The sequence below is a fragment of the Pogona vitticeps genome, chromosome 10, assembly GCF_051106095.1.
Source record: "Pogona vitticeps strain Pit_001003342236 chromosome 10, PviZW2.1, whole genome shotgun sequence".
Lineage (NCBI taxonomy): Eukaryota > Metazoa > Chordata > Lepidosauria > Squamata > Agamidae > Pogona > Pogona vitticeps.
In genome coordinates, this window is record NC_135792.1 from 7,647,294 (window position 1) to 7,673,005 (window position 25,712).

The window sequence follows — 25,712 nt, forward strand, 5'->3', positions numbered from 1 at the left end:
AAGAAATTGGCTTAAAACCTACTGTACCAGCATAGCAAATTGCACAAAGTAGGCCCATTGAGTCAATGGGGATTTAATGAGTCACCTCTATAAGCTGCATTGGTTCAAGTGGACCTACTTCAGTTGTGACTTATTTTGGCATAGAAAGTCAGTTTGTATAGGCCCATTTGAAACAACAGAGGAACTGAGTCATCAAATCCACATTGATTCAGTAAGTCTGCTCTAGTGCAATTTACTATGCTAAGCAACGGGATTTAGGCCAATGTATGAAAAGCAATGAACAAGTACTGACTTTTCTGAATTTCTTACTGTTACTATCAATCTAATCCAGCAAGGTTCAGAAAATGTTGGGACTACACTAAAGTATTACAAATAATATTTTTTCACACTCAGAAGGATGGGGGCAGATCTGAAGCTCAGAACTTCAAAAATGCTTTAAAAAGTAATCATGTTTATAGTTCCAATCACTTCCCATCATAGTTTCCCATAAAGGTAAAGGTAAAGGTTCCCCTTGACAATTTTTGTCCAGTTGTGTTCGACTCTAAGGGGCGGTGCTCATCCCCGTTTCCAAGCCATAGAGCCAGCGTTTTGTCCGAAGACAATCTTCCGTGGTCACATGGCCAGCGCGACTTAGACACGGAACGCTGTTACTTTCCCACCGAGGTGGTCCCTATTTATCTACTCGCATTTGCATGCTTTCGAACCGCTAGGTTGGCGGGAGCTGGGACAAGCGATGGGAGCTCACTCCGTTGCGTGGATTCGATCTTACGACTGCTTGGTCTTCTGACCCTGCAGCACAGGCGTCTGCGGTTTAGCCCGCAGCGCAACCACCAGTTTCCCATAATTACTTTAAAAACAGATGAGTACCAGAAGCTACTGGTCCATCGAGGAAACACACTGTCTCTTATCTACTTTGTGGTTGTATAAAACCCCTCTGCAATTGACAACGAGAGAGCAGCAGTAGCAAGAGCTAGCACTTGAACCCAATGATCTTCCTCTGCCACCATTTTGTGAAGCCACATCCATATAACTGCACAAGTAACAAAGATGTTACTATTATTCCAACAAGGAGTTGTGAATCTTGATGAATTACACTCTTAAATTTCATAAGTATGGGGAGATAATAGCTCTTTCACTATGACGAGACAGCTAAAATCAAGTAGAGTTCCTGCTTCAGGAATATTTTAAGGGACATACTGGTTGACTAGAATTCAAAATATGGAGCAGCTAGATCTTTAAGGTGGGAGAAAGTAATGCAGATCAAATAGAGACAACATGGCTCCAATCTAAATCTTTTGTGTATACTGTATTGCAGTGGTTCTTAACCTTTGTTACTCGGATGCTTTTGAACTGCAACTCCCAGAAACCCCAGTCAGGACAGCTGGTGGTGAAGGCTTCTGGGAGTTGCAGTCCAAAACTCCTGAGTAACCCAAGGTTAAGAACCAGTGCTGTATTGCAATACCTTGATACATCACGGGAACAGCCATATGTGATGGTCTCATTGACCTCAGCCTAAGGAGGTAAAAAAAACCCCGTGGTATAATGATAAATGTGGAAATTCAGGTTTTCCGTATAGCCAGCTCCCCTAATACAGAAAGTCCTAAAAGGCAAGCGGCCAATTGATCCATATCAACAAATAAGGAGAAGGTATTTTGTAAAGCTACGTAATAGCTCTCATTCACCCATTGAAGACCAAGCCATTCTTAGATCTTTTTGTTGCATCCTGCTGCCAGTCCCTGAAGGTTGAAGAAGTACAAGATCAATATTTTGTAGGAAAAGCAAACGCACCAAATTAATTTTCCACTCATCTCTGAATGTCAGGGGCCATTTGGTACATCCAGTATATATGGAAGCCCCCACCCCTCACAGAGAGAGACACAGAGAGAGAGAGAGAGAGCGCAGGTAAGAAGGTCATGCTTTTGTTTCTGAATGAGAAGGACCCCACTAAGCAGATGATACTGAAGAACGTTTGATTACAGAAAGTTTAAAATGCTCTTAATAAGATTAATTAACTTCCGAATCACTGTGAAACTTCATCTTGGGCTTCCCTTCTTTGACATCAAATATATTGGTGGAAATGAAAAGACAGCTGATAGGATGAAGATTCAACAGAAATAATGGAAAGTTGCATCGTAATTCAGTTACAACTTGCCTCTCCATATGCCCTGACCTGTTTATATACATTCTGATGCCTGAAATTAAATTAGTACAGATTGATTCCACCTAAAACACACTATTTGGAAAGAAATCAGGCAATTAGTGGCCATGGCAACCCAATTAAGCTGCTTTTACACCCTTTATTTTAATTGCTCTATTAATTGAAAAGGGAAAATAAATTGAATGCTCATCCTTTCCTTGTCTTTTTAGGTTTTAGCAAAATATGAATTGCAGAGAAAATATTGTTTAAATTAGTCACTGTAAGCTGAGGATTTGAAAAAAAAATTAATTTGCAGCAAACTGTGTATAAGATAGATGGCACATGTCACAAGCTCTTTGATAGGAGCTTTGCTTTTTGAAGTATAATTACTCAAATCTAGGAACTGCACATATTATTGAAATATATGAGTGATAGAAATTTAAAGAGCAATTTGTTTTTTATAAATTATAGAGTGAAATATCTGTAGGCAAGAGGAAAGGAGAGGGGGTGAAAAGGAAACAAAGATGAAGTTTTGCTTTATGGATCTGTTTCTTTCAAAAGCAAGTGAAATGCATTTAATTGGGAGCATTTTGTATCGGCTGAAGATGTACAGGGTGGATTGATTTTTGAGTCAAGTGCCAAGATATTAATAGACTAGCATGGCGTGAATTCAGCCAGGCAGATTGATGAACCAGTCCTTCTGAATTGGAAACAGCCCGTTCAAACAAGGCAAAGGAATCAAGGTGGGAAAGAGGAGGTTGAAGATAAAACCGAGTAGCACTGGCGATCATTTCTCAGGTCTGATTCCTGGACAGCAGCTTCCGTGAAGTATAATTATTTATATTCTGCCTTTTTCCCCACAGGGGACCCAAGGCGGCTCACAACAATTAAAAATCACAGTTTTTAAAATGCCATTTAAAAGAACTAGACTAAAAAAAAAACCCATACATTTATCTATATTAAAACCACAATTAAAATATATATTTTAAAAAATGTTTAATTCAATAAATATAATTCAATAAATATAGCCTGCCTGAAAAGGAAGGCCATTGTCTGGTGGTGGAAAGGACAAGCGGGACTTCATTCCAAAGCCTGGGAGCAGCCAGCTTTGAGAAGGCCCTCTCCCATATCCCCACCTAATGAGCTTGGGAAGGGGGTGGAACTGAGAGAAGGACCTCCCTAGAAGGTCTTAAAAGTCGAGAAGGCTCATTTGGGGTGATGCGATCCTTCAAATAGCAGGGGGCCAAGCTGCATATGGATTTAGAGGATATACAGCATTCTGAATTGGGCCCCAAAGCAGGCTGGCGATCAGCAAAGCTGTTGTACTAAAGGAGCTGGTAATCCGGCTACGACATTTTAAATCAGCTCAGGTTTTTGAACTCTCTTCAAAGGCAGCCTCGTGCAGAGCTATGTGAACTCCATGGCTTATATATTGCAGCCTAAACGTGAAATGGAGGGGAGGGGGTGGAAATCACTTAATCACAGCCACCCCCTCATATTCCGGCACCTTCCCTGGTCATGCATCAACACTCACTCGGGTTGCAAGATCAGTCATGCAACAGGGACCCTGCAAGAGTGGGCAAGATGCTTACACATTTCCCCTCATGGTCCATGTGTAAATCAGCAGGATATTAGCCCAGGGCCTTCTCGGTGGTTGCTCCCAGACTTGGGAGTGTGTTGCCCCAAGAAGCCAGGTTGGCCACCTCCCTCTCTCTTCTCCTTCCATCTTCAGGCAAACACCGTCCTTTTCAGAAAGGCTTTTAAGCAACACGTCTCTAGGGAACACTCTTGGGTTTGTTTGTTTGGGGTTTTTTTTGAAACTTAGATATTTTTAAATGTTTTAAAAATGTTTTCCTTTTTTTAAAAAAAATCTTGATTAATGTTGATTTTTACCTTACTGTTTTGTGTGGTATTTTTAACTTGTTATTATTGTATCATTTAATTTGTTGCGAGCTGCTTGGGTTCCCTAAGGGGAGAAAGGTGAAGGGACACCAACGTGGAGGTGCACGCTTGCGCACGCACACATGCGCGCACACACTATTTCCATCACATTTAGTCAAATCTGTCATCTCATATTCATTTTAAAAAAACCACTACCATTTCTGACAAAATGTAGGGCTTTTGTTACGTTCTTATGAACATAGGAGAGGAGAGAAGCATTCTCCTTCATCTACACTAGCCAAATTAGGAGTGAGGAGCCATTCAAAGCATGAAGAGGAATACACATTATGTTTGCCAGCTGTCTTGCTGTTCAATAGAGATACTTGTTTGAAGAAAAAAAAGTAAGATCACAATTCAGCACCATAAACTTGGTTAAATATAGAACCTTTCAAGGCGTTATCACTCAAAAACAATTTTTTAGCACCTAGATGTCCTCTTTATGGAAGGATGAATCATCAGCCAGTTTCATAGAATCATGGAATAATGGAGTTGGAAGGGGCCTCTAAGGCCATTAAGTCCAACCCCCTGCTCTAGGCAGGAATCCAGATCAAAGCAAATCGGACAGATGGTGGTCCAATTTTCTCTTGAATGCCTCCCGCGCTGGAGTCTTCACCACCTCCTGAGGTCATGGGTTCCATTTTCATACTGTTCTAACAGTTAAGACCCTCACCCCCAATATTCAGCCTAAATCTGACACTTCCTATAGCTTGAGCCCATTATTACATATCCTGCACTTCAAGATGATTGAGAACAGATCCTGCCCTTCCTCTGCGTGACTCTCTTTCAAGTATTTGAAAAGTGCTATCCTATCTCCCCTCAGTCTTCTTTTCTCAAGTCTAAATATGCCCAGTTCTTTCAGTCTTTCCTCCTAGGACTTGGTTTCCAGCCCCATGATCATCATTGTTCAAACTAAAAATATGTGCATCTCAAAATTTATCCCAAATTTCTGCCAAAGGTTCAGAATGTTGGCAAGTTCTTCCCTAAAAGGTCAAACATGTCAAATTCCACACACCCTGCCCCATTCTCTAATAATAAGCTCATGGATCTCACCACAAGTAATGTCTGTAGAGCCTGTTTTCAGTACTCTGTTTTCAGCATTTCACATTTTATTTACAGATACTTAGGTTAGCTAAAAAGCATGTTCTCCAGTTCTAAAGAAATGTATGAACCACTTTTGAAAACCTTTGTATGTCTATGGAAACATATACTTGTGAGAGTTCTCCTTTCCTTTGTTTCAACATACAATACCATCTGTTTAACCTTTGTCGCTTCTTATATTTGATTCAATAATTCAAAATATGTGTGCTTGACCTTGCAAAGGAATCTAGCATTTATAAGATAATATGAACAATTTTCTGTGCGTAGATGATTGGAAATTGCCCAATCCCTTCTCCACAGCTTCATCCTGATAGGACTTTCAAACAGGCCTTTAAATCTCCCCTCCCCGCACAGCCATTGTTAGAGCATGCCTTTTTTTAATCAAAGCTTATCGTTAAGGAGATAAAACCATATTTTTGGTCCATCTCGGGGTTAGGATGGGCAGCTGTATGTCAGTTTGGAACCATCTTTTTGATTTTTCCAAGGTGAATTTTCTAAGGTCAATTCTTTCTTTTTTGCCCCCCTTTTTACAATAATATAAACTCCCTGTGTGTGCATGTATGAGGAGTTCACAATACAGCCACCACCTCCTTTTATACATAGAAGTCCAAAAGAAAGAACTGGAAGAGGAAAATCCAGTCCAAAGCTCAAAGTTACAAAGGTCATTCCAGGCTAAGATTGTGCTCTTAAGATACACAGTTGTGAACTCACAATAAATGCTATTGTCTCCGTCAGAGAAGCTGTATATGTGAGCTGGGCTGGAATACAAGGCATTGATCTATTTTTTTTAAGTATTTCAGTTTTCTTTAACTTTTTTTTTTTTTAGGTAAATGATTTTGCAAAAAAAACCCAGAGCTTCCTGGTTTGAGGATTGAAGGGATTATTTTTTTTGCAAGTTCTTTCAGTGTTTCATGCTGGTTGCAAGTATCACTTTCAGTAGAGAAGGAAAGGGTCAGAGGAGGGATGGTAGACACAGAAAGAGATAGATCAATCCCTGTTTTATCTTATCTGAGGCCAGAGATGCGTTCCAACTTCACAAGATCTGGTGGGCAGCGATGGCAACCCAGAGGGTCCCCTCAAAACCATAGATTGGTCTGCCAGAATTGCAGTGCTATCACAAAAAGGAGGTAATGTGACCGAATGTAACTTTAGGAAGACTCAGCAGAGAAGGCTTTTGGCATTTTTCACCATGATGAGACAACCCCATGCCTAGATTATAACCCCTGTCGGCCTCACATGCCATGGGCAAAGTTTAGAGATGGTGGACATTTCTTAAAATATCTGGGGATTGCCCAAATTCCTTCCCCTGACTCATATAATCTCCATCACCTTCGCCATCACCTAAGAAGGTAAAGGTTCCCCTTGACATGTAGTCCAGTCGTGTCCGACTCTAAGCCGTGGTGCTCATCCCTGTTTCCAAGCCATAGAGCCAGCCTTTGTCCGTAGACAGTTTCCGTGGTCACGTGGCCAGCGCGACTAGACACAGAATGCCGTCACCTTCCCACCGAGGTGGTACCTATTTATCTACTTGCATTTACATGATTTCGAACTGCTAGGTTGGCAGGAGCTGGGACAAAGTGACGGGAGCTGACTCCGTCACGTGGATTCAATCTTACAACTGCAGGTCTTCTGACACTGCAGCACAGAGGCTTCTGCTGTTTAACCTGCAGCGCCACCACATCCCCGGTAGAAGACCTCATCTTAAACATGCAGAGTACAGTACACCTCAGGTTTTTTTAATCACCACTGGTATGAGAGAGAATAAGATTAGCCGTTTATCCTTCTTAAGGTTATTTTGGCTTCTGGCTATACTACAGCTTTAAGAAAAGTTCTATTATACAATCCATGAATGTGGCTCATTTTTTTTTTGTTCCCTACTGAGTAATGATAATAGAACTAGTTCTAAAATGGGGGTTCCAGGATGATTCAGAAATTCTGATTAAAGTTCTTCCCTCCAGACGCACATACTCTAATTATTGCTGATAAGAATTCTCAGAGAAAAGGGATTTAGATAAATGGTTGGTGGTGAAAAAGAACTAGCAGTTTGAAAACTCTCTCTCTCTCTTTTTTTCACCAATACACATATTGAGTGATGGCCTTAGGCTGAATTAAGGACGTTGTGGGGGCCAAAGAGTCAACAGCTTTCCTCTGAGGAAAGAATCTCAAGAAGAAACCTGCCTACTTGATTGAGTTAAACTGAGCTGAATGTGAGCATTTAGAAATAGTTTGTTGCCATGCCATGTTTATAAAACAATTCATTGGGCATTATTCTTTATGACACTCATTTGACATTACTTTGTATTACTTTATTAAAACATACACACATTAGATTTGATAGGAGAATCTAACATAAATTGAACAAATCCTTTTGAGAAACCTGTCATAATACCGGTTTAATTTTAACTTTTTTAAAGAGACTATTAGTTGATTCCTCAGCCCTAGGCTTGATAGAAGAACTGAAAGACCTGTAAAAGTGTACTTCATAGGTAACTTTTAAAAAGGGACTGAAATACAATAACACACTGATTAGTGCGGGTGTGAGGGCACTACAAGATTGACTAATGTATTCTGTCAAAGCCCTGAACTGGTCAGATTACTAGATCCCCCAAGCTTACTGATTGGACACAGAGGACCCCCTTGGAAGGAGGAAAAGTACTATTAACCCCATTCATAGGTTGGTTGTGACTGGGGGAGGTAAAAAGTAAAGGTAAAGGTTCCCCTTGACAATTTTTGTCCAGTCGTGTTCAACTCTAGGGGGCGGTGCTCATCCCCGTTTCCAAGCCATAGAGCCAGCGTTTTGTCCGGAGACAATCTTCCGTGGTCACGTGGCCAGTGAGAATTAGACACGGAACACTGTTACCTTCCCACTGAGGTGGTCCCTATCGATCTACTTGCGTTTGCATGCTTTCGAACTGCTAGGTTGGCGGGAGCTGGGACAAGCGACGGGCGCTCACTCCGTCGCGTGGATTCGATCTTACGACTGCTGGTCTTCTGACCCTGCAGCACACAGAGACTTCTGCGGTTTAACCCACAGCGCCACCACGCCCCTACATGTGACTGGGGGAAGTTAGCACTATATCCAACCCATTTTAAGGATGAGCTGCTGTGGCCCCATGCTTCCATCTGGGGCTGTCTCATGCCTGTAAGCCTTCGAGGGCCCTGCTGCTTTTCTGAGAACAAAATGACTATGTAGAGAGCACAAGACTACATACAGAAGGCTTCTCAATAAATTGATCTTTCCACAACTGAGTGACACAGCCTTGCCTTGTTTAAAGTGAATCTTTCCTTACCTGTCGGGGTACCTCCTCTTGTCAAGTGGATTAATCCTTCTACTATGCATTTAAGAAATCTATTTTTAATAGCTGTTTAGGCACTTGCCATTTAAGGGATCCATTTTTCCCTGTATTGCAGCAGAATGAATAATATGACTCCAGTATACTTATCCTGGTGGTGGTTAATTCATCCTTGACGATATCCATTTATCTCTGGCTTCTCTTGTGATATATTTTTTTACAAGAAAGTTGTTAACTGGTTTCAGTTTACGACCTTGACATTTGCTTGTTTTTCTTTCAAAATCCTGATGCATTTTAGATAATTGGTTATAAATAATACACATGTATAAATAATACACACAGACAATAAGTCACCGGAATGGACAAGAGGCAGTTTTGTAATCCCTTCCATTGTATATATGTATTAGCCAAGGGAACCTTAAAGCAAAAGGAAAAGGTTGACATGTAAGCAAGATTCAGCAAATGAAAAAGTCGTATCTTTAGTTGGCAACATAAGGCTGGGTTCAGAATGCCACTGGTTTCTCTCGCCAGGAGAAAGAAAGAGAGAGCGAAGGGGAGGAAAGAAGTGACATATCATTAATAAAAGATAAAGAGGACAGAGCACAAAACTGTGAGGAAATAACATACAGAGAATTAAAGATAGTGTTTTAATTAAGTGCATGAAAAGGCTGCCTTTTATGATCATATTTCAAATATTCCAGTCTCTTTTCCTTCCATTCTCCTCTCCGACTTGGCTCAACAATATATCAAGAACAAAGAGAAATGTATAGAGGGCTTGTTTGAAAATTCAATTAGTCCAGCAATAAGTGAAAAATAATTTTTGTTTTATTAAAAAGAGTTCAGTCCTTTCCCCCCTTTTAATAAGAAAATTAGAGAGAGAAAGAAAAAAAAAATACTCTGGCTTCTTGACAACTCTGCCTTTATTATGTGCTTATCTGTCTGTAATTGATGAGGTGTCACGATTAGGATAATCTATCATTCTAACAACTAATATTTATAGTTGAGGAGGCTGGATTTTTCCACAGATCAAAGAGACAGAATGCTATTTTTGTATTCCCCCAACCCTGTCAGGAATCATTTTGGAGGTATGGTTGCTTCCCAGAACTATGGGAAGGTTATTTTTTTTAACTACAACTCCCAGGCTTCCCAGTTAACCACCCTGCTGGCTCAGGAATCTCAAGGACCTGGCTGGGGAAAAATTAAAAAAGGCCTTTCCAAATTCTCATAATTACCTCCCAAGCTTCTGAGATCTTCAAAATTTGGAGAGAAAGACCAAGTACAGATAAGACTCCATGGGTTAAGCAGGTGATAGGATTTAGGCTGCAGGAAGAATTGGTGCTTTTGAATTGTGGTGCTGGAGGAGGCTCTTGAGAGTCCCCTAGACTGCAAAGAGAACAAATCCATCCATTCTGAAGGAAATCAACCCCGAGTGCTCACTGGAAGGACGGATCCTGAAGCTGAGGCTCCAATCCTTTGGCCACCTCATGAGAAGAGAAGACTCCCTGGAAAACACCCTGATGTTAGGAAAGTGTGAAGGCAAGAGGAGAAGGGGAAGACAGAGATGGATGGACAGTGTCATTGGAGCGACCAACATGAATTTGACCAAATTCTGGGAGGCAGTGGAAGACAGGAGGACATGACTTAACAACTAAACAACAAAAATCAAGCGACTGAAGGCACAAACACAGAGCCAGTGAAATAGGACAGTTTTTTCCCCCTAAAAGGCCTAATGACATTTAATTACTACTTGCTGTAGTTCTTTCAGAAACCTGTGGGAAGGTATGTCTCATCTGGCTGAAGGGTCCACAGCTAGCTTCTACTAGTCTCTCCTCCAACGGATGTTCCCATAGCAAAGGAGAAATAAGGTGAAGCACTGGTGTCAAGGTCTCTTCTCTGGCTTGCTCCTGCTGGTTTTACTGCTGTCTGCTAAAGTCAGGTAGCAGCCTGGTTAAGAGACAGTTTATAATCACAAGGGAAAATGTTCCAAAGGCGGGCGGGCGGGCGGGCGGGCGGGCGGGCGGATGGATGGATGGAAGAATGGACGGACGGACGGACGGACGGACGGACGGACAGACAGACAGACAGACAGATAGATAGATAGATAGATAGATAGATAGATAGATAGGTGTGTGTGTGTGTGTGTGTATGTGTGTGTGTGTGTGTGTGTGTGTGTGTGAGAGAGAGAGAGAGACTTACAATTCATTAGGAGATTTCAATCTATCATCAAAGACTTGAATCAGAATAATAGATGCACCTCTATTATGTGCATAGGCCTAAACCCAACTGGCAGTCCTGTCTAGAGTAGATTCATTAAATAATTGAGTGATGAGTTTCCACATACATAACTCCCACTGATTCAGTGTGTCTACTCTAGATGGGACTATGAGTTAGAATCCAGTTGTGGTGGCAGAATGTTTCCTTTGTCAATAAGGAGCTGAGGAAGTGTTACTGCTGTCTTGGCTACAAGGATTCTTCCCTTTCCAAAGTTAAGTGCATAGATACACACATATACGATACACAAAATGACAAGCTAACTGATCACAAAGGCAGAAAGCTATGGATACTGCTAGCCCAGGCAACAAGGCGGCAGTTGCTATGGTTTTAAATGTTTCCACATGTATGCAGAAAGATGAAATGCTCTGTCTTGAAAATGTATAATGACCTGCTGGCACTCACACGCACCCCCATGCCATCTTGCAACGAAGAGAAACATTTTTCAACATAGACAATGAGGGTGAAACAAGTCACGGTTTACATGCCAAGTTATAGGCAATGGTTTATCAACGGCCAGTGTTAATAGCAGCAGTTAATAGTGTTGCGTCTTTCTCCATTCTATTGCCTTCTGATCCAGTTGTCTACAGTCCCACCAACTTGTTCACTCCAAAAGACCTACTAAACATATGAAGGGTGGCGATCATGTTAGACACATACACACAGAAACAGACATCCCCCAATTTTCATTACTGGTTCTGTTATTTTCTATATGTGAAAACTCCTGTATCTGAAGAGGAGAGTTTCTGTGATCTTTAAAAAAGTATCTTTTCCAGGAGCCTGGATGCTCCAAGAAAATAATTTTTAATAGGAAATTATTGTTCCTGCATTTTTTGTAACTTCAGGGGGTCTGTAATTTAATATCGGGAAAGCTGCCACTATGATGATAACATCATTGTTTTGACTAAAATACTGCTGAGTTTGGAGGAATAACGGCCTGTTGTACCAGGAACCTGGAATGCCAGAATATTTGGGACTTGCAGACTTCATTTCCATATTTACACATTGTAACATAAACATGTTCAACTGTTAGGTTGTTATGATACAGCGACCTTGCTTGGCTAGAGAGCCAATTGATTGCTTTAGAATGACTATAGTTAACTATTATTCAAACCTCAATTTTCTAAGTACTTTCATTTTGAAGGCTACTTTTTCCTATAAATCCCTCCCCCCTCCATTATTTTTATACTCTATACATACAAGGTTTCACATCCTGACATATGGAAGCTTCTGGTTTTACAAGTTTGTTGGGCCATTATCCTATTCAAATTGCTACATGTGCAAGGGGAACCATGGTACTGGCTGTAGCTACGTGGTGTTGGCTGGTCACATGCATCTTGACCTATTGTACAATCAGATGTTACCACATAGCTGCGGCCATTTCGATGATTCCAGAGCTGCAGCTATATTGAATTCCACAGTATAGTGCAATATTGATGTGTTGTGCAATAGAAAATTGAATGTGAAGGATGTGGATGTGAATGAGAGGGATGTGTTTCATGTGTAATGTGCTATGTTTTCATGTTATGGATGCTGTGTTCCGGCATGTGTTATTATTATGTGTGCTGGAGATGGCTTTTAATTTTGTTGTACAGAAGTACAATGACAATAAAATAAATTCTGTTCTATTCTATTCTATTTCCTTTGCACATGTGGTGACATGAACAGGATACCAACCATAGTATTTCAAGAGTCACAGGATTCTTTTTTTAATGGAGGGATCCACTGGGGTAGTCATGAGACCAAATGCCCGTTTTAGTCTGTTTCCATATTTAGTGTTATGTGATACCAAAGGCCAAATACAAAATCCTATTGTTTGTTGCTGGAAGGGAGGAATGATTACAAAAACTGGAATTAATTAATGGGAAACGTATCTGAATTTCTGTCTTATCCTGGAGAGCAGCTATGAAAGAAAACAACAATGGTGAAAGAGAGAAGTTATCCGAGATTGCACCTTTCACCTATATATAAGGTCCTTGGATTAAGTTTGTAGAGTGACAGAAAGTTATTACCACCTGTCAGCTGTCTTTTGACCTAACTGGAATGAGGTGCTGGTTCTTAGTTGTGCTCTCAGAAGAAGTGTGGCTACATCAAAAATCCTTCTAACAACACCTGCAGGATTTCTGTTTCAGACAAAATTAAAGGTTTGCACCACATGCACGGTGTGTAAGCTACTCTCCCAGGTTTCATGTCTGTTTGTGTCTGGTGTAGGCTGTCTGTGAAATAAACTCTGCACCCCTGCCTCACATTTTTATACAAAAATCTCATGCTACATTGTTCCCTGGTTGCTCCAACCTCTTTGAACAAAAAAACAAATAGAGGTAGCATTTCTAAAGGTTTAGAAAAAATCATATTATTTCCTTCACAGCCTGTGCACCAGAGGCTTCTGTCTCTGATGTCAGTGGAGTGGCGAATCATCATCATCATCTTAGAACTTCAGAGCTAGAAGGGACCTTATGGATCACTGACTCAACCTCTTGCCAAGGAGGCACAGTGGAGAATCGAACTCCCAACCTCTGACTCCGTAGCTAGATACCTAAACCACTGAGCTACCCAGCAACATGCTCAGGGTTTTAGTGCAGACTTTAAGGGAGCTGTCTGAGGTGCTGAACTCCACCCCAAAATGTGTTCAGCACCTTGGATAGCTCTTTAAAAGTTTGAACTAAAACCCAAAGCGGATTTGCTGCCCGTACTGATATCAGAGTCATTAGACTTCTCTGCCTAGAGATTGGCCGCTTTGCTCTCATTATAACCAGGCGAGCCATTATTATTGCTCTGTTATTCCCCATCAGTATTCTTAGTATTTAGGGAATCACCATCTTGTAGTTAAGACCTTGATGTTTGCCTACTTTCTGAAGCCCCTTTGTGCTGGGCACTGGGAATTCAGACTCACTAAAGAGCATTTCCTATTTTTAATTAATTTATTTAATTACTGGTCTATTGGTTTTTAGTTTCGTTTGCCAAAGGTGGAAAAGAAATGCTTGTAAGGGAGTTGCTGGCCTGTGAATCATGTCTTCAAGTTCTCATCTGTTCATGAAACATTAACAGTTTGTAGCCTTAACCATTAGGGGTCTTATGTTGTACCTAGGTGGCCAGCTCATAGAAATGTGTTATTTTTTTCCCCTATAGGTAGCCCATCTGCAACAGGTACAGGGACACTGCAGATTATTTTGGAAGATGTGAATGACAACGCCCCCACTCTTTATCAAACAGTATCAAGTGTCTGCGAAGATGCAAAAGATGTGAAAGTCATCTTTGGAGCCTTAGATAAAGACATCCGCCCCAACACAGACCCATTCAAATTTGAGTTGAGCAAACAGTCTGGACAGGATAAAGTATGGAAAATCACCAGAATCAACAGTAAGTTCATGCAAAAGAGCAACTTTTTTCCAATTTTAGGTTTTCATTCTCTTACATTGTTTCCTCTTCCCATGCTTTTTATCTGCCCCCATCTATGATCATCAAACCTGGTCATCTCTGGATTTTCATAACGGTTCTGATGCTCTCACCACATGTTGTTTGAACTCTAAACTAGCAGTCAGTGGTAAGGGATGATGAAAGCAAAGCAAATGGAAGGGCCATATGTCCCCTATACTTTTATGGCATCCAAGGATTATTATAGTAAGACGTCTGAAGAACACAGTCATGACCTGCTGGAAGGCTGCCTCTGTGTCAATAGGGTGAGATACCCATTAGTGACATTCTGAAGATCCAGTTAGAACATTATATGACCTTCATCTGCCCCAGCTATGAATGAGTCATCTTTCAAGAGATCTGAGTGGGTTGCTGTAAAGGTTAAATAAGAGTTCTGGATGTGCAATGCATGAGCAACAGCCTTTCCTGAACTTAGTGCCTTCCAGATCATTTTGGACTATAATGCCCATCATACCACCTGACAGCATACCGTATTTTTCCATGTATAATATGCCCCCATGTATAAGACACCCCCCACTTTTCTAATCCAAAATTAAGAAATCTAAATGGGGCTTGGCAAGTGTAGGAGAAAAGGGATCAAAGCACTGCAGGATCACTTTGATCCTTGCTTTCCCCTTCACTTGTTTTTGTTCTCTCATCAACTTACTTCCGTGTATAAGATGAGCCTCAATTTTTAGTCTAAATATTTTAGACAAAAGTATAGTCTTATACATGGAAAAATACGACAATTGCTTGTAGAAGTTTGCTCCATCACATGCACAGGAGGATTGTCACCTATGAGGCCCATATTTCTGAGGGCTTGATCAGACAGAAAAGAATAGCCATCGTTCTCTGTGCATTGGCCTAGCAAAGTCAGTTTCAAAGAATTACATTTTTTTCCCAAAATGTTCTGATGTGATTCCTTTGGGAATCTGCATTTTGCTTTTCAGCTTGGAACCAAAAATTCCCAATCAAAGTTATGCAAGTTTCCTGTTGCATTCTGGTGTGGAGCAGGAATCATCTCAAACGTTTATTTGAAAGGGCCCTTGATTTGTCTATGGGCCATCTGAAGGCAGCCCAACTAAATCTGGGTCATGACAGAAAGCCATACACTGAAAATCTTCAAATGCTGTTTTTGTTGTTGTTGTTGTTGTTGTTGTTTTAAAGAACAGGACCTGCAGCCACAACACTCGATCCTAACCAAAGTCTCCTTGTTAGACTTCAGTATTCACTCAGATGTAAAGTTGCTCAAAATTCTGGCTCGGTGTAGCCAAGAGTCTGTCAGATGTCGTCTGAAGAATACAGCCAGCAAAGTAGCCTGCACGGAGCTGGCACCCAGAATTTTGCTTAGCCTCTTTGACATGACTGGGAATTCTGCCATTTCTACAGTGGAAAGGAAGTGGCTGAAGGGGAAGGAATAGAGCTGTCTCAGTGAACTGCAGGGATCCCAGACAATAGGATAACTAACATATCTCCCAGTTTCTATTCATAAGACATTACAGGCATGGGCAAGCAGGGCCTGCTCTTGGATCTGATCCTCAGCACTTTTAGCTTTCCATTCCTCCTTTGTTTTCCTGCCATTTTACAACAACTCATTCTACTTTGTACTATTGCTGTTTTTTTTTTTTTTAAAAAAAATCTCTGATTGTTGCTCCACGTTTTGTCTTGCAGATACCCACGCTCAGGTCACCTTGCCTCAAAACTTGAAGAAGGCCAACTACAACATCCCTATTTTGGTGCAAGATTCGGGAAAGCCTCCGCTAACGAGCACAACGGACCTAAAAATCCAGGTCTGCTCCTGCACGAAATACAAATTTGAGTGCAGTGCATCTTCCACCCTTCACATCAGCCCGCTCCTAATCTTCGCTATGCTCTTCAGTTTAAATTGTAAGTCTTCTGAAGGCACTGAATCGTTACCTGCAGAGCTTTCTGACTTAAGCCAGACTTAAGCCTCTGCGAAGGGGGAGGGGGAAAAAGAAAGGGGGGGGAGATGTTTGTGAGGGCTGGGTCCAGCTTTCAGCACTCTCCCCTTCACTGCTGGCAAAACGCCCTTGTGTTCTCTGCCGGTGGGGACTGGTAGCACCAGTGTCAGTGGCGTGGCAAATCCATTCTGGGGTTTAGCGTGGAACCTAAAGATGCGATCTAAGGGGCAGCAGCTGCTTTTTGGAAGAAGCCCCAGCGCTGCAAAACTCCAGTAAAGCTTGGACTAAAACCTGGACCAGATTCATCACCCTACTGACACTGGAGCCACTATGTGTCGCTTCTTAAAGCTATACCAGGTACCTTGATTTCTCTTGTAAGAAGCCTAACCCTCAAGCACTAGAACAGTGGTTCTCATCTACACAGATGGGGCACAGAAACCATTTACGTGGGGTTCGGGAGGTTTCATGAAAAATACTAAGACATTGCTACTTGCTTTTCAGCTACCAATGGTATTACTATTGTGCTTGTTCATTTAGGTTTTACTTCTGACAAAACTACAACATGTTTTAGGTCCTTATCACTTATTGTAAGGAAACAATATAATCCCAGAATACCTGTGAATATATAAATATCCACTGGCAAAATGGGGGCATGGTGTTTCTGTTAGGGAAGTACTCAGGTTCTTTGATTGGTGGGCTCATGAGATATAGATGGCTGAGACCCACTACTTTTGGATCAAAATAAATCTCCTGCAATGGAATGATGGGATAGTTTCTGACCCCAGTGAGAATTCTAATGCCTTGAGCACTAGGATCAAAGCCAAGTTATAATGCAGAATCCCTCTAGTATGGGGTGATCCTATGAAAGGAATTTTAATTTCCCAGAAGGGGACCAATGTATTGACAGCTAGAGAGTATGACAATTCTGTTTCATTTCAACATGGTTCGCAAACATGGGATGTTTTTCAGCCCAGTACTTTAAGCACCTCAGTTGCATAAAACTGTTGGGTTGCTCTTGTGCTAGGAAGCAACACCAATCATTTATTTTGATTTACATTCCACCTTATTCCCAAAAGTGAAAACAAGATACCTATTTATTACTGATTGATTAATCCATGTTCTGATTGACTGACATCATTTGTATGCCTCATTATAGCTCTCAAAGCGACTTATGTGTCATTAAAAAAGAAAGGGCTCTCGGGCATCCAGGCTAAAAAAGACAGGGAACCAAAGGAAAAGGGGATGAGGTAGGAAAAGGAAAACAACAAACCCCCAGCCATACGTAAAAGACCCAGAATTAATGCAGCTGTCATGTTACAATGCAACCGGGTGTTGTTAAGTCTTCATATCCTGACCATGTAGAATTGAAACAACTTGACAAGAAGGGGACCAAAATATTGGTGGCTTATCAGCAGGGCTCAGAGGGTAGTCCTGCTTGTCTCTTGCTCTTCCACTAAAGCCAGGTGGAATGGCTACTAGATGGACGGCAATTAGGTGAAAATCAAGACATAACAAAGATTCTTGCCTGGGAGCCGTAGGGATGGGACTGCTCTCCTCCTTGGTGGAATGGCTCATAACGCTTAAACTAAGCCGACACACCCATCCATCAAACACAAAGTAGCAGACCCAAAGACACAAAAAACCTATCCAATACTATTATTTTTTTCCTAGTGCATGTGCCAAGACATGAGTTCTTGCGGTTTCAAATTTTAAACATTTGCAGGCATGCAAAATATTCCATCCTGCAGAATCTCTTCAAACCAGACAAAAGAAAATATCACAGCATCTTGCAGTCAGGAATACAATTCTCATCCTTTGTCTCAGTTGCTGTGTGATGGGGAACTGGGTCAGGATTCCTGTTCCCATACTTAGAAGAAGATTAAATGCCATTCAGAGAAGGTACAAAGCAAAGTCAGTCTTTGGAGAGATGGGCCGATTAAGCATGCATTGGAAATGTCTCAAGCAAAGTAACAGTCATAGGACATTTCCTTGCTGTGATCCAGATGTCTGCAAACAGGAAAACGTTGATCCTCGAGTCAGTGATTGTGTTTACATTGATGATTGCTTAAATGAAAAAGCTTAGGGGAAATCTACAAAGGTTAACCAGTTTCAAGTTATAGTCAGCGAACAGAGTGTCAATGGAATTTGAGACATTACTGCCCAAAGAAATCGTTCAAAACTTTCCGATAAATAGCCACCTAATGGGCTAAACTAATACAGTAGGACTGTGATCTCTGCAGGAGATTGGTTCCAAGCTCGTGTGGATGCTGGAAAATGTGGCTGTATTAGATGCTAAGCATTGCATGGTCTCTGGCTCCCTCTGCTGGCTAGGTCTAGTAAATACACCCCAGAAATACATATAAATGCTTTTTTTCTGGGTCTTTTAAAAAATTAATTTAGCATTTTCAGTCAGTGGATAGGTGAATCAGCAGATACTGATCCACTGATAGGGGGTTCCTACTGTATCAACCAAGGTCAGTTCTAAAAAAAAACCCTACAAGGCCCTTAATGGGGATGGAACAGATGAAATATTCCTATTCCTGGTAGTAAAGTGATGGGCTTAAATTCTGCAATATTATTATTATTATTATTATTATTATTATTATTATTATTATTATTATTATTATTATTATTATTATTATTATTAATAATAATAATAATAATAATAATAATAATAATAATAATAATAATAATAATAATAATAATAATAATAATAATAATAATAATAATAATAATAATAATAATAGAAACTCCCGAACCAAACCCTGTAACTTCCTTGGCTTCACTTTTAGTACTTACTCTTTACGAGACACTTCTGCCTTACAGGTAAATCCTTAAGTCAAGTAAGAGAATTGTTTTTATTTATTTATTTAATTTTGGCTTCCTAAGACAAATTTTATGGATGCGTGCATATAGCTGACAATCTGGAGTGAGGATCAATTGCTGGAATGAGCAAGAGTCTTTAGCGGGACTACAGCCCCGCCATGCAGCACTTCCCAGAATGAGACATCTTGGTATTATCATTTAAATGAGACCATTATTGTCTAAGTCCTGGAATATGTGGCTGTTCAGGAAGTCACTGAAATGATCTGTGGCTGGATTTCTTTTCGTTTCTTTTCTTTTGAATGAATGAGTGAATTTAACTGTGCTGACAAACTGCGGTCTAGTGAACAACTGCAGTGGAGCATATGCAGCTATTGCCTGTAGTAAAAGCGAGGCAAAATTCCAACTGTATTAACTAGATAAAGAAGAAAAATATATCCAGGGTGAAAATGTCCTTTGAAATTCCTGGAAAAGTGAGCCCAGATTTTTTGTTTGTGGATATGACAGGAGGCAAAAAAAATTCAGAGTAATTTCCTCATCCTTGTAGTTTTTAGAAGCCTCAAAGAGGAAGTTTACATCTGCCAACAGCAAAAGTTTTATTCTGATTTCTTCGTTAAAGGTGTCTGTGTTTTGAGCAGAATCCTTTCCCCTGGAGTAGCCAAGCATGTGCACATGTAAGCAATCACCTGAGGAGAGGGGTGACGGGACAAAAATGCAAAGCACCCAATTCAAGACTTCAAACTGTCACTGAAACTTAGGGGGCCCATCGCCATTTTGTGAAGTTAACATATGCAAAATGGTGGGATTTTGCAGGAAAAAAAATCCTATCCCTGCAAGGATGATTTGAGGCAGGAAAAGAGGAAGTCTTGTCAGGCCTGCACAGGTGAGGGGGAGAAGGTGGCAATTCCTTGTCCTTGCCCGAAAGAATGAGGCCCATAAGGGCATACATTCCTGGTGAGGATCCATCTGCTGAGTTTCATGGCACATGACAGAATGGCTCCTGAAGGATTTAAGTTGGTCCTTCCCATGCCGTAGGAGTTTGAGCATACTCCGCGTCTTCTCCTTCTTTTCCTGCTGTTGTTACCACAAGGGATACAGAGTTATTTGTAGAGCTACTCTGCATCTTCCACCACACGCAGGGTGTCACTGATGTGCATGTACACAGGTCCCAGAATACAGATTTTTCCAACTTTATAATGCTTCGCTGGGAGATGGATTTTCCTTAGCCAAGCCCTTAAGATGTGCACCAGCCACTCTGATGCAAAGAGTTCATTCTCCCCTATGCGCGCTGCACCCACACGAAAGTAGTACTACCAGTCAAGTCAAACTAAGGACATGGTTTCTTCAAATTAACTCCTTCTCTTTTCTTCTTCTTCTTGAAAGAACCAGTTGTTGTCTTGTGCCATCAGGCCATCTTCGATTTATGGGCGGCCTCATGAATGAACGATCTCCAACACGTCCTGCCCTCAACCGCTCTGCTCAGCTCTTGCAATGATGCAAACTCAAGCCTGTGGCTTCCTTTAAGGCATCGACCCATTTTCCATCTGGTCTACTTCTTTTTTCTCCTGCTGCCTTACACCATCCCTGGCATGACTGCCTTTTGCAACATATCCTACCTTCACATGATGCGCCCAAAGTAAGACAGCTTCTGTTCCAATATTTTTTTTGCCTCCAGGTTACAGTTCAGGCTTGATTTGCTCTAGGATCCACTTGTTCATCTTTCTGGCAGTCCAGAGCATCCGCAAAGCTATGACCCAGCACCAAATCATTCTTCCCCCATCAGCTTTCTTAAATGTCCAGCTGTCAAACCCAGACATCGTAATCAGGAATACAAGAGCACGGATGATCTTGTGTTGGTCTCCAGTGACGCCTCCTTACAAATGATGATCTTTCTTAATGCTTTCATTGCTGCCCTTCTGAGTCTCAGACTTCTGATTTCTTAATGAACTCTCAGCGTGTTGAGTGTCGAGACAGCCTGCTTTTGTCAAGAATAAGCAATTACTGTCACATCCCCTGTATAACAACAGGGAAAACTGCAGGACAGTGTTCCAGGCAGCCATCTGTGAGCAGCTTAGCCACAGAAAAATAACCGCTCGGCCGCAGTTCCAAGCAGTCTCTGCGTGGTTTGTCTTTCACGCAAACCAGGATGGTGCAAGGTGAAATGAGCTGAAGGAGAGATGCCCCTTCCACAATATCTGGGAGCCAGATGTGCTTTTCCATTCCGGAGAAAAAAGAGAAGCTGTTTTGAAATGAGCCGTCGGCCCAAGCAGCTGCTGGGCTCTTTTTGAACTCTGGCTTCCTTTTGAAGTTCAGGACCCGCTAGGTTTGCAAAGAGTGAAAATCTGACTACGGCCGTGCTGGGGGAACCACTCGACTCCCCCCTCTCTCCTCGCTCCGCTCTCCAAACTAGAAAGTGAGAAGGCAGAGCCTAAACTTGATGTGAAGCGATTAAATGAGTTTGGTGGACTTCTGCATGGAAATTAATTTGTCAAACTAAGTGTGAAAGGCCTCAGGTGTTCGGGGGGAATGGCATATCACAGAAATGTCAGGAGTGTGACTGCAAATAAGCTTCCCAGATATTCTTGTATTTAACCATCTATTAATTTTCTCCAGCCTTCCAGCTGAGAGGACATTTCCTTGCTAGAACGTCTCCCCTCGTAACCTCCCCACCCCGTTTTCAGCAATGAACCTGGCAGTCCTAAGACGCTTCATCATTTTTATTTCCCTTTCGGTCTCTAAATCCTCATGGCACATTTTAACAACTGGAGCTTCAAAATCTGTGTTGAGTCAGGATGGGCTGATAGAGTATTACAGGCATGGGTGAGAACTTAAGTTGACCCGGATGTATTAATTAACCCGTCTAAGAGGGCGATTGGACAGAGACACCGCTTGTGTTCTGGACTTGCAGTGTGGTGCCGTCTCTTCCCCAGTGATCAAGAGGTTGCAAACTGGCCCAACCCCGCTTGGTGCCAAAGGTAGGCACCTTTTTTGGTCCAGCAATAGGGCTACCTTTGGGAGTAGGAGCAGGCTGGGGCAAGCCCTGCATGAACAGAAGACACTCTTCTAAGGGAGATTGTTCTACAAAGGGTTGCTTCACTGGGAACAATCAGACATGACCCAACCCCTCATTTTTATGACCACCTATCATCTTTGTCCTCATCATCAGAAGGTGTCTTGTATGTTGAATGGCAGCTGGCTAAAAAGTCAAGCGAGGTATCTGGCTGCAATGCCAGAGGGTGGGGGTTTGATTCCCCACTGCATTTTCTAGGAAAACAGCCAGTCTGAGTGGCCTTGGGCAAGCTGCACCATCCCCAGAATAAGGGAATGGTGAGCCACTTCTGAGTAGTCTATCCCTAGAAAATCCAGGCATGGGTCACATTATTATTATTATTATTCAAAAATGCCAGATACAGTCAACCAAAATCATAAAACATTGACTGGTGTTATATAACAGAAAGACGTTTTAACCAAAAACCTAAGTACTCATTAAATATTGGTGCAGTATAAAAGCAAAAAAGCAAAGCATGCTGCTTATATACCACCCATATTCCTGTGTATAAGACATTTCCCCCACTTTTCTAACCCAAAATTTCTTTCTTTGAAAAAAAAAGTGCTTTCCCTGCTTTCCCCCTCCAATTTCTTTGCAAAAAGCTGCTTTTCCCCTCTACTTTTTGCAAAGAAAGTGGAGGGGGAAAGCAGGGATCAAAGTGCTTTGATCCCTCCCCCCCTTGCCTTACTACTGTGTATAAAATGACCCTCAATTTAACTCTAATTATTTTAAGGAAAAGTGTTGTTTTATACGTGGAAAAATATAGTATATGCTACTCCTAATATTGCCAGTTTTTGTAGCTCTGATGGCGGTGTGATTTCTGAGATCTGCAACTGCCTGTAATACTGTGTGAAATTTCTTGACATTGTTCCCAAAGCCCCAATGACTACAAGGACCACTGAAGGGTGTTTCGTCCACAAGCGCGATGTTTCAATTGCCAGGTCTCTGTATTTCGTTAGTTTTTCCAATTCTTTATTGTCATTCTATTACTACTGTGTCTGGTGTGTTATGTTCAAGGTGTCTTATCAGTTTGGATCTGGAACTCCCTACAAGATATTTCCTCATTTTCTGACACCTTTTCTACTTGCTATTCCCATGTGCTTTTGGAGGCTGACAAATTATCATGTCCACTTTTGTGTAATCTGTTTGTACAGTATTTGGACATTCACAGATGAGATGTGACACAGTTTTATCTTTTTCTTAGCAGAACTGACATTCGCTGTTAGCACTAATTCCTTGGACCTTAGCTTTCACCACATTGCTTTGGAGTGCTTCTTCTTGTCCAGCAAAAATCAAGCCTTCAGTTTCTTTCTTAATGGTCCCCAGTTTTCATCCTGCCCATGTTGAATTATGATCATGCTTTCCATCAATATTTCTCAGGTGTTGTCCATGTTGTGGTTTATTTTTTCAACGGTTGAATGTATTTTCAAATTGTTCTTTCTTACACAGAACCTTTGTTTCTGGTATTTTCAAAATATTCTCCATTTCCCCCTCCTTAAGTATTTTTTCTCTACCCATACTAATATAATCATTTAGGCTTCTTTTGTCCGCCTCTACTACCTGCTGTATTTGCAGTAATCACCAGACTCCAATAATCTGTTCACATCACTTCTTGAATGCAATGTGTGATGCATGTTTTTTAATCCAATTCTTCAAAAATTTTGGGCCAATCTATTATTCTAGCTGGATTTCTAATTACTGCAACTGCCCATGTGATTATGGCTTTGATTGTATTTGCACCATTTAATTTTAATTTTAAGATTTTCTGCAGTCTTTTGATGTATTCCGTTTCTGTCAGTTCTTTAATTTTTTATGTGCAGCATGTTATCTGCTTATAGGATTCCAAGGGATTTATAATTTCTATCATTTGATAATGGTTTTATAATATTGCCATTTTATTCCATCTAGTTTTTGGATCGTGCCACAGTGTATAGACAGAGCTGCATATTTGTTGATCCCAAATCACTGTTTAGCAATGATTCTATCTCTGTGGAACTTTTTGCATATAATTTTGGGTCATCCATGTATAACAGTTGATTGATTTTTCCTGCTTGTTCTAAAATATGGTAGCCCAAGCCAGTTTTATTTAAAATTATTGACATGGGGATTAGTGAGATGTTAAACAGCAGTGGTGATAAAGAATCTCCCTGAAATATTCCTCTTTTGATGTTAACTCCCCCAATTTCTTCACCATGGGCCATTTTCAATTTTTCAATGTTTTTCTTGATGAACTTCTGAATATTTTTACTAATCCCCCCCCCCCCAAATTTAGGCAGGTATTAATCCAGCTGTGTGGCACTGAGTGAAATGCCTTTTTATAATCTATCCAAACCATGTTAAGATTTGTTTTTCATCTTTTTGCATTCTTCAGTCTCATTTTATCAATAAGCAGCTGATATTTTGTGCCTCTTGACTTCTTAAAATTCCCTTTCTGTTCAGTTGGGTATAGGGAGTTTTCAATTAAATAAATATATATTGATCTTGCAAGTACTCCTTTGAGGAGCTTGGGCATTGTTGGAAGACATGTAAATGGGTCGATGATTACTGGGTTCATTGTCCTTTTGATGATGATGATGAGCTGAATGAATGACTGGATCCATTCTGTCTTTAGGTAGCATATGTGTCCTACAGTCAGAAGATCCCTCTTTCTTTTTCAAGAGCAGCCACCAGCTATTCCCACAGAGACCATAGATCATCCAGAGAGTGACTGTTATGGAAAAAGGGGCAGGAAAGCCTGTTTCCCCTAACCCACCTAAATCTAGTTCCTGAATCAGGCATTTTAAGTATTCCGCTCCTATTCTAAGTGCATGTCAAAGAAATGAATGTATGAAGTGCAGGAGCTGTGCTTCTTTGATAGCATCCCAGAAATAGATAAACACCTATAAGCAATATATATTATATCCGCATGCACACACAGAGAAAAATACAAATGATGAATAAGTATGAAAGATAAGTGTTTCTGTGCACCATAAATACTTAATCATTCAGAAATGCTACTACTGTGTGATCCAATTTTTTTATCAGCTGTTCCTCAGAGGGGAAAGTAGCACTTGAAAAGATTAAAACTTGATGTCTTCTGTGGTGTATATCCAGGAGAAAAATAATGTTCAATATTCCTTGGTTTTGACAGAGCTAAATTGCTTGTCTGTAACAGACCTGCTTCTTTCTCTGGGTGGCTTATTAATGTCAGATGTTTTGCTGCAGAGTCATTTTCCGTACTGTTTTAAAGCAGCTAAAATAGTAGATAATTTGCGGAAGTTAATCTATCTGACGAATTTTTGCTGTTTATTCACTGGCACGGAGGGCACAGAAAATCACAGTTTTGTCCTCTCAAGTTTATCATTTTTAAAAATCCAAGCCAATTTATCTCCTTGTTTTCTAAACTCAGCCTGTGCTGATCAGTCTTCACTTTGCCACAGAAATAACTTTGTGCCTTTCATGTTTCTTTTTTTCTCTCCTCAGAGCTTGGAGGTAACAAGTTACAAGTTACATGCAATTTACAAATTACACATTAATTGTGCTTCTTCCAGTCTTTTTCCAGTCAGCACTTCAGAAGTAGCAAAGGATTAACTTTACCCCTTTGGCTTCAAAATTAAATGGCCTCAAAATGTAACTTCTGGAGGTCAGTTGTCTCAAGTTAAGAATTCACTGTAGACATTATATCTATGAAGATTCTCTGTAGACATTACAATGTTTCGCAAGCTTTCGTGTGGCTTGGTGCTCAACCGGTAATATCTGCAGTGATTTCTTAAACTGATGTGATC

The 25,712-nt window shown here is 40.9% G+C and overlaps 1 protein-coding gene across 3 annotated transcripts in view; it reads left to right on the top strand.

The window, feature by feature from the left end:
- Positions 1–25,712, top strand: part of CDH13 (cadherin 13) — a 692,714-nt gene that overhangs the window by 662,295 nt on the left and 4,707 nt on the right. For all 3 annotated transcript variants that reach the window (XM_072980590.2, XM_078380491.1, XM_020801938.3), the window contains 2 exons: positions 13,870–14,100; positions 15,826–16,041. In XM_072980590.2, coding sequence (XP_072836691.2) covers positions 13,870–14,100; positions 15,826–16,041 — 447 coding nt within the window. The remainder of the gene's footprint in view (positions 1–13,869; positions 14,101–15,825; positions 16,042–25,712) is intronic.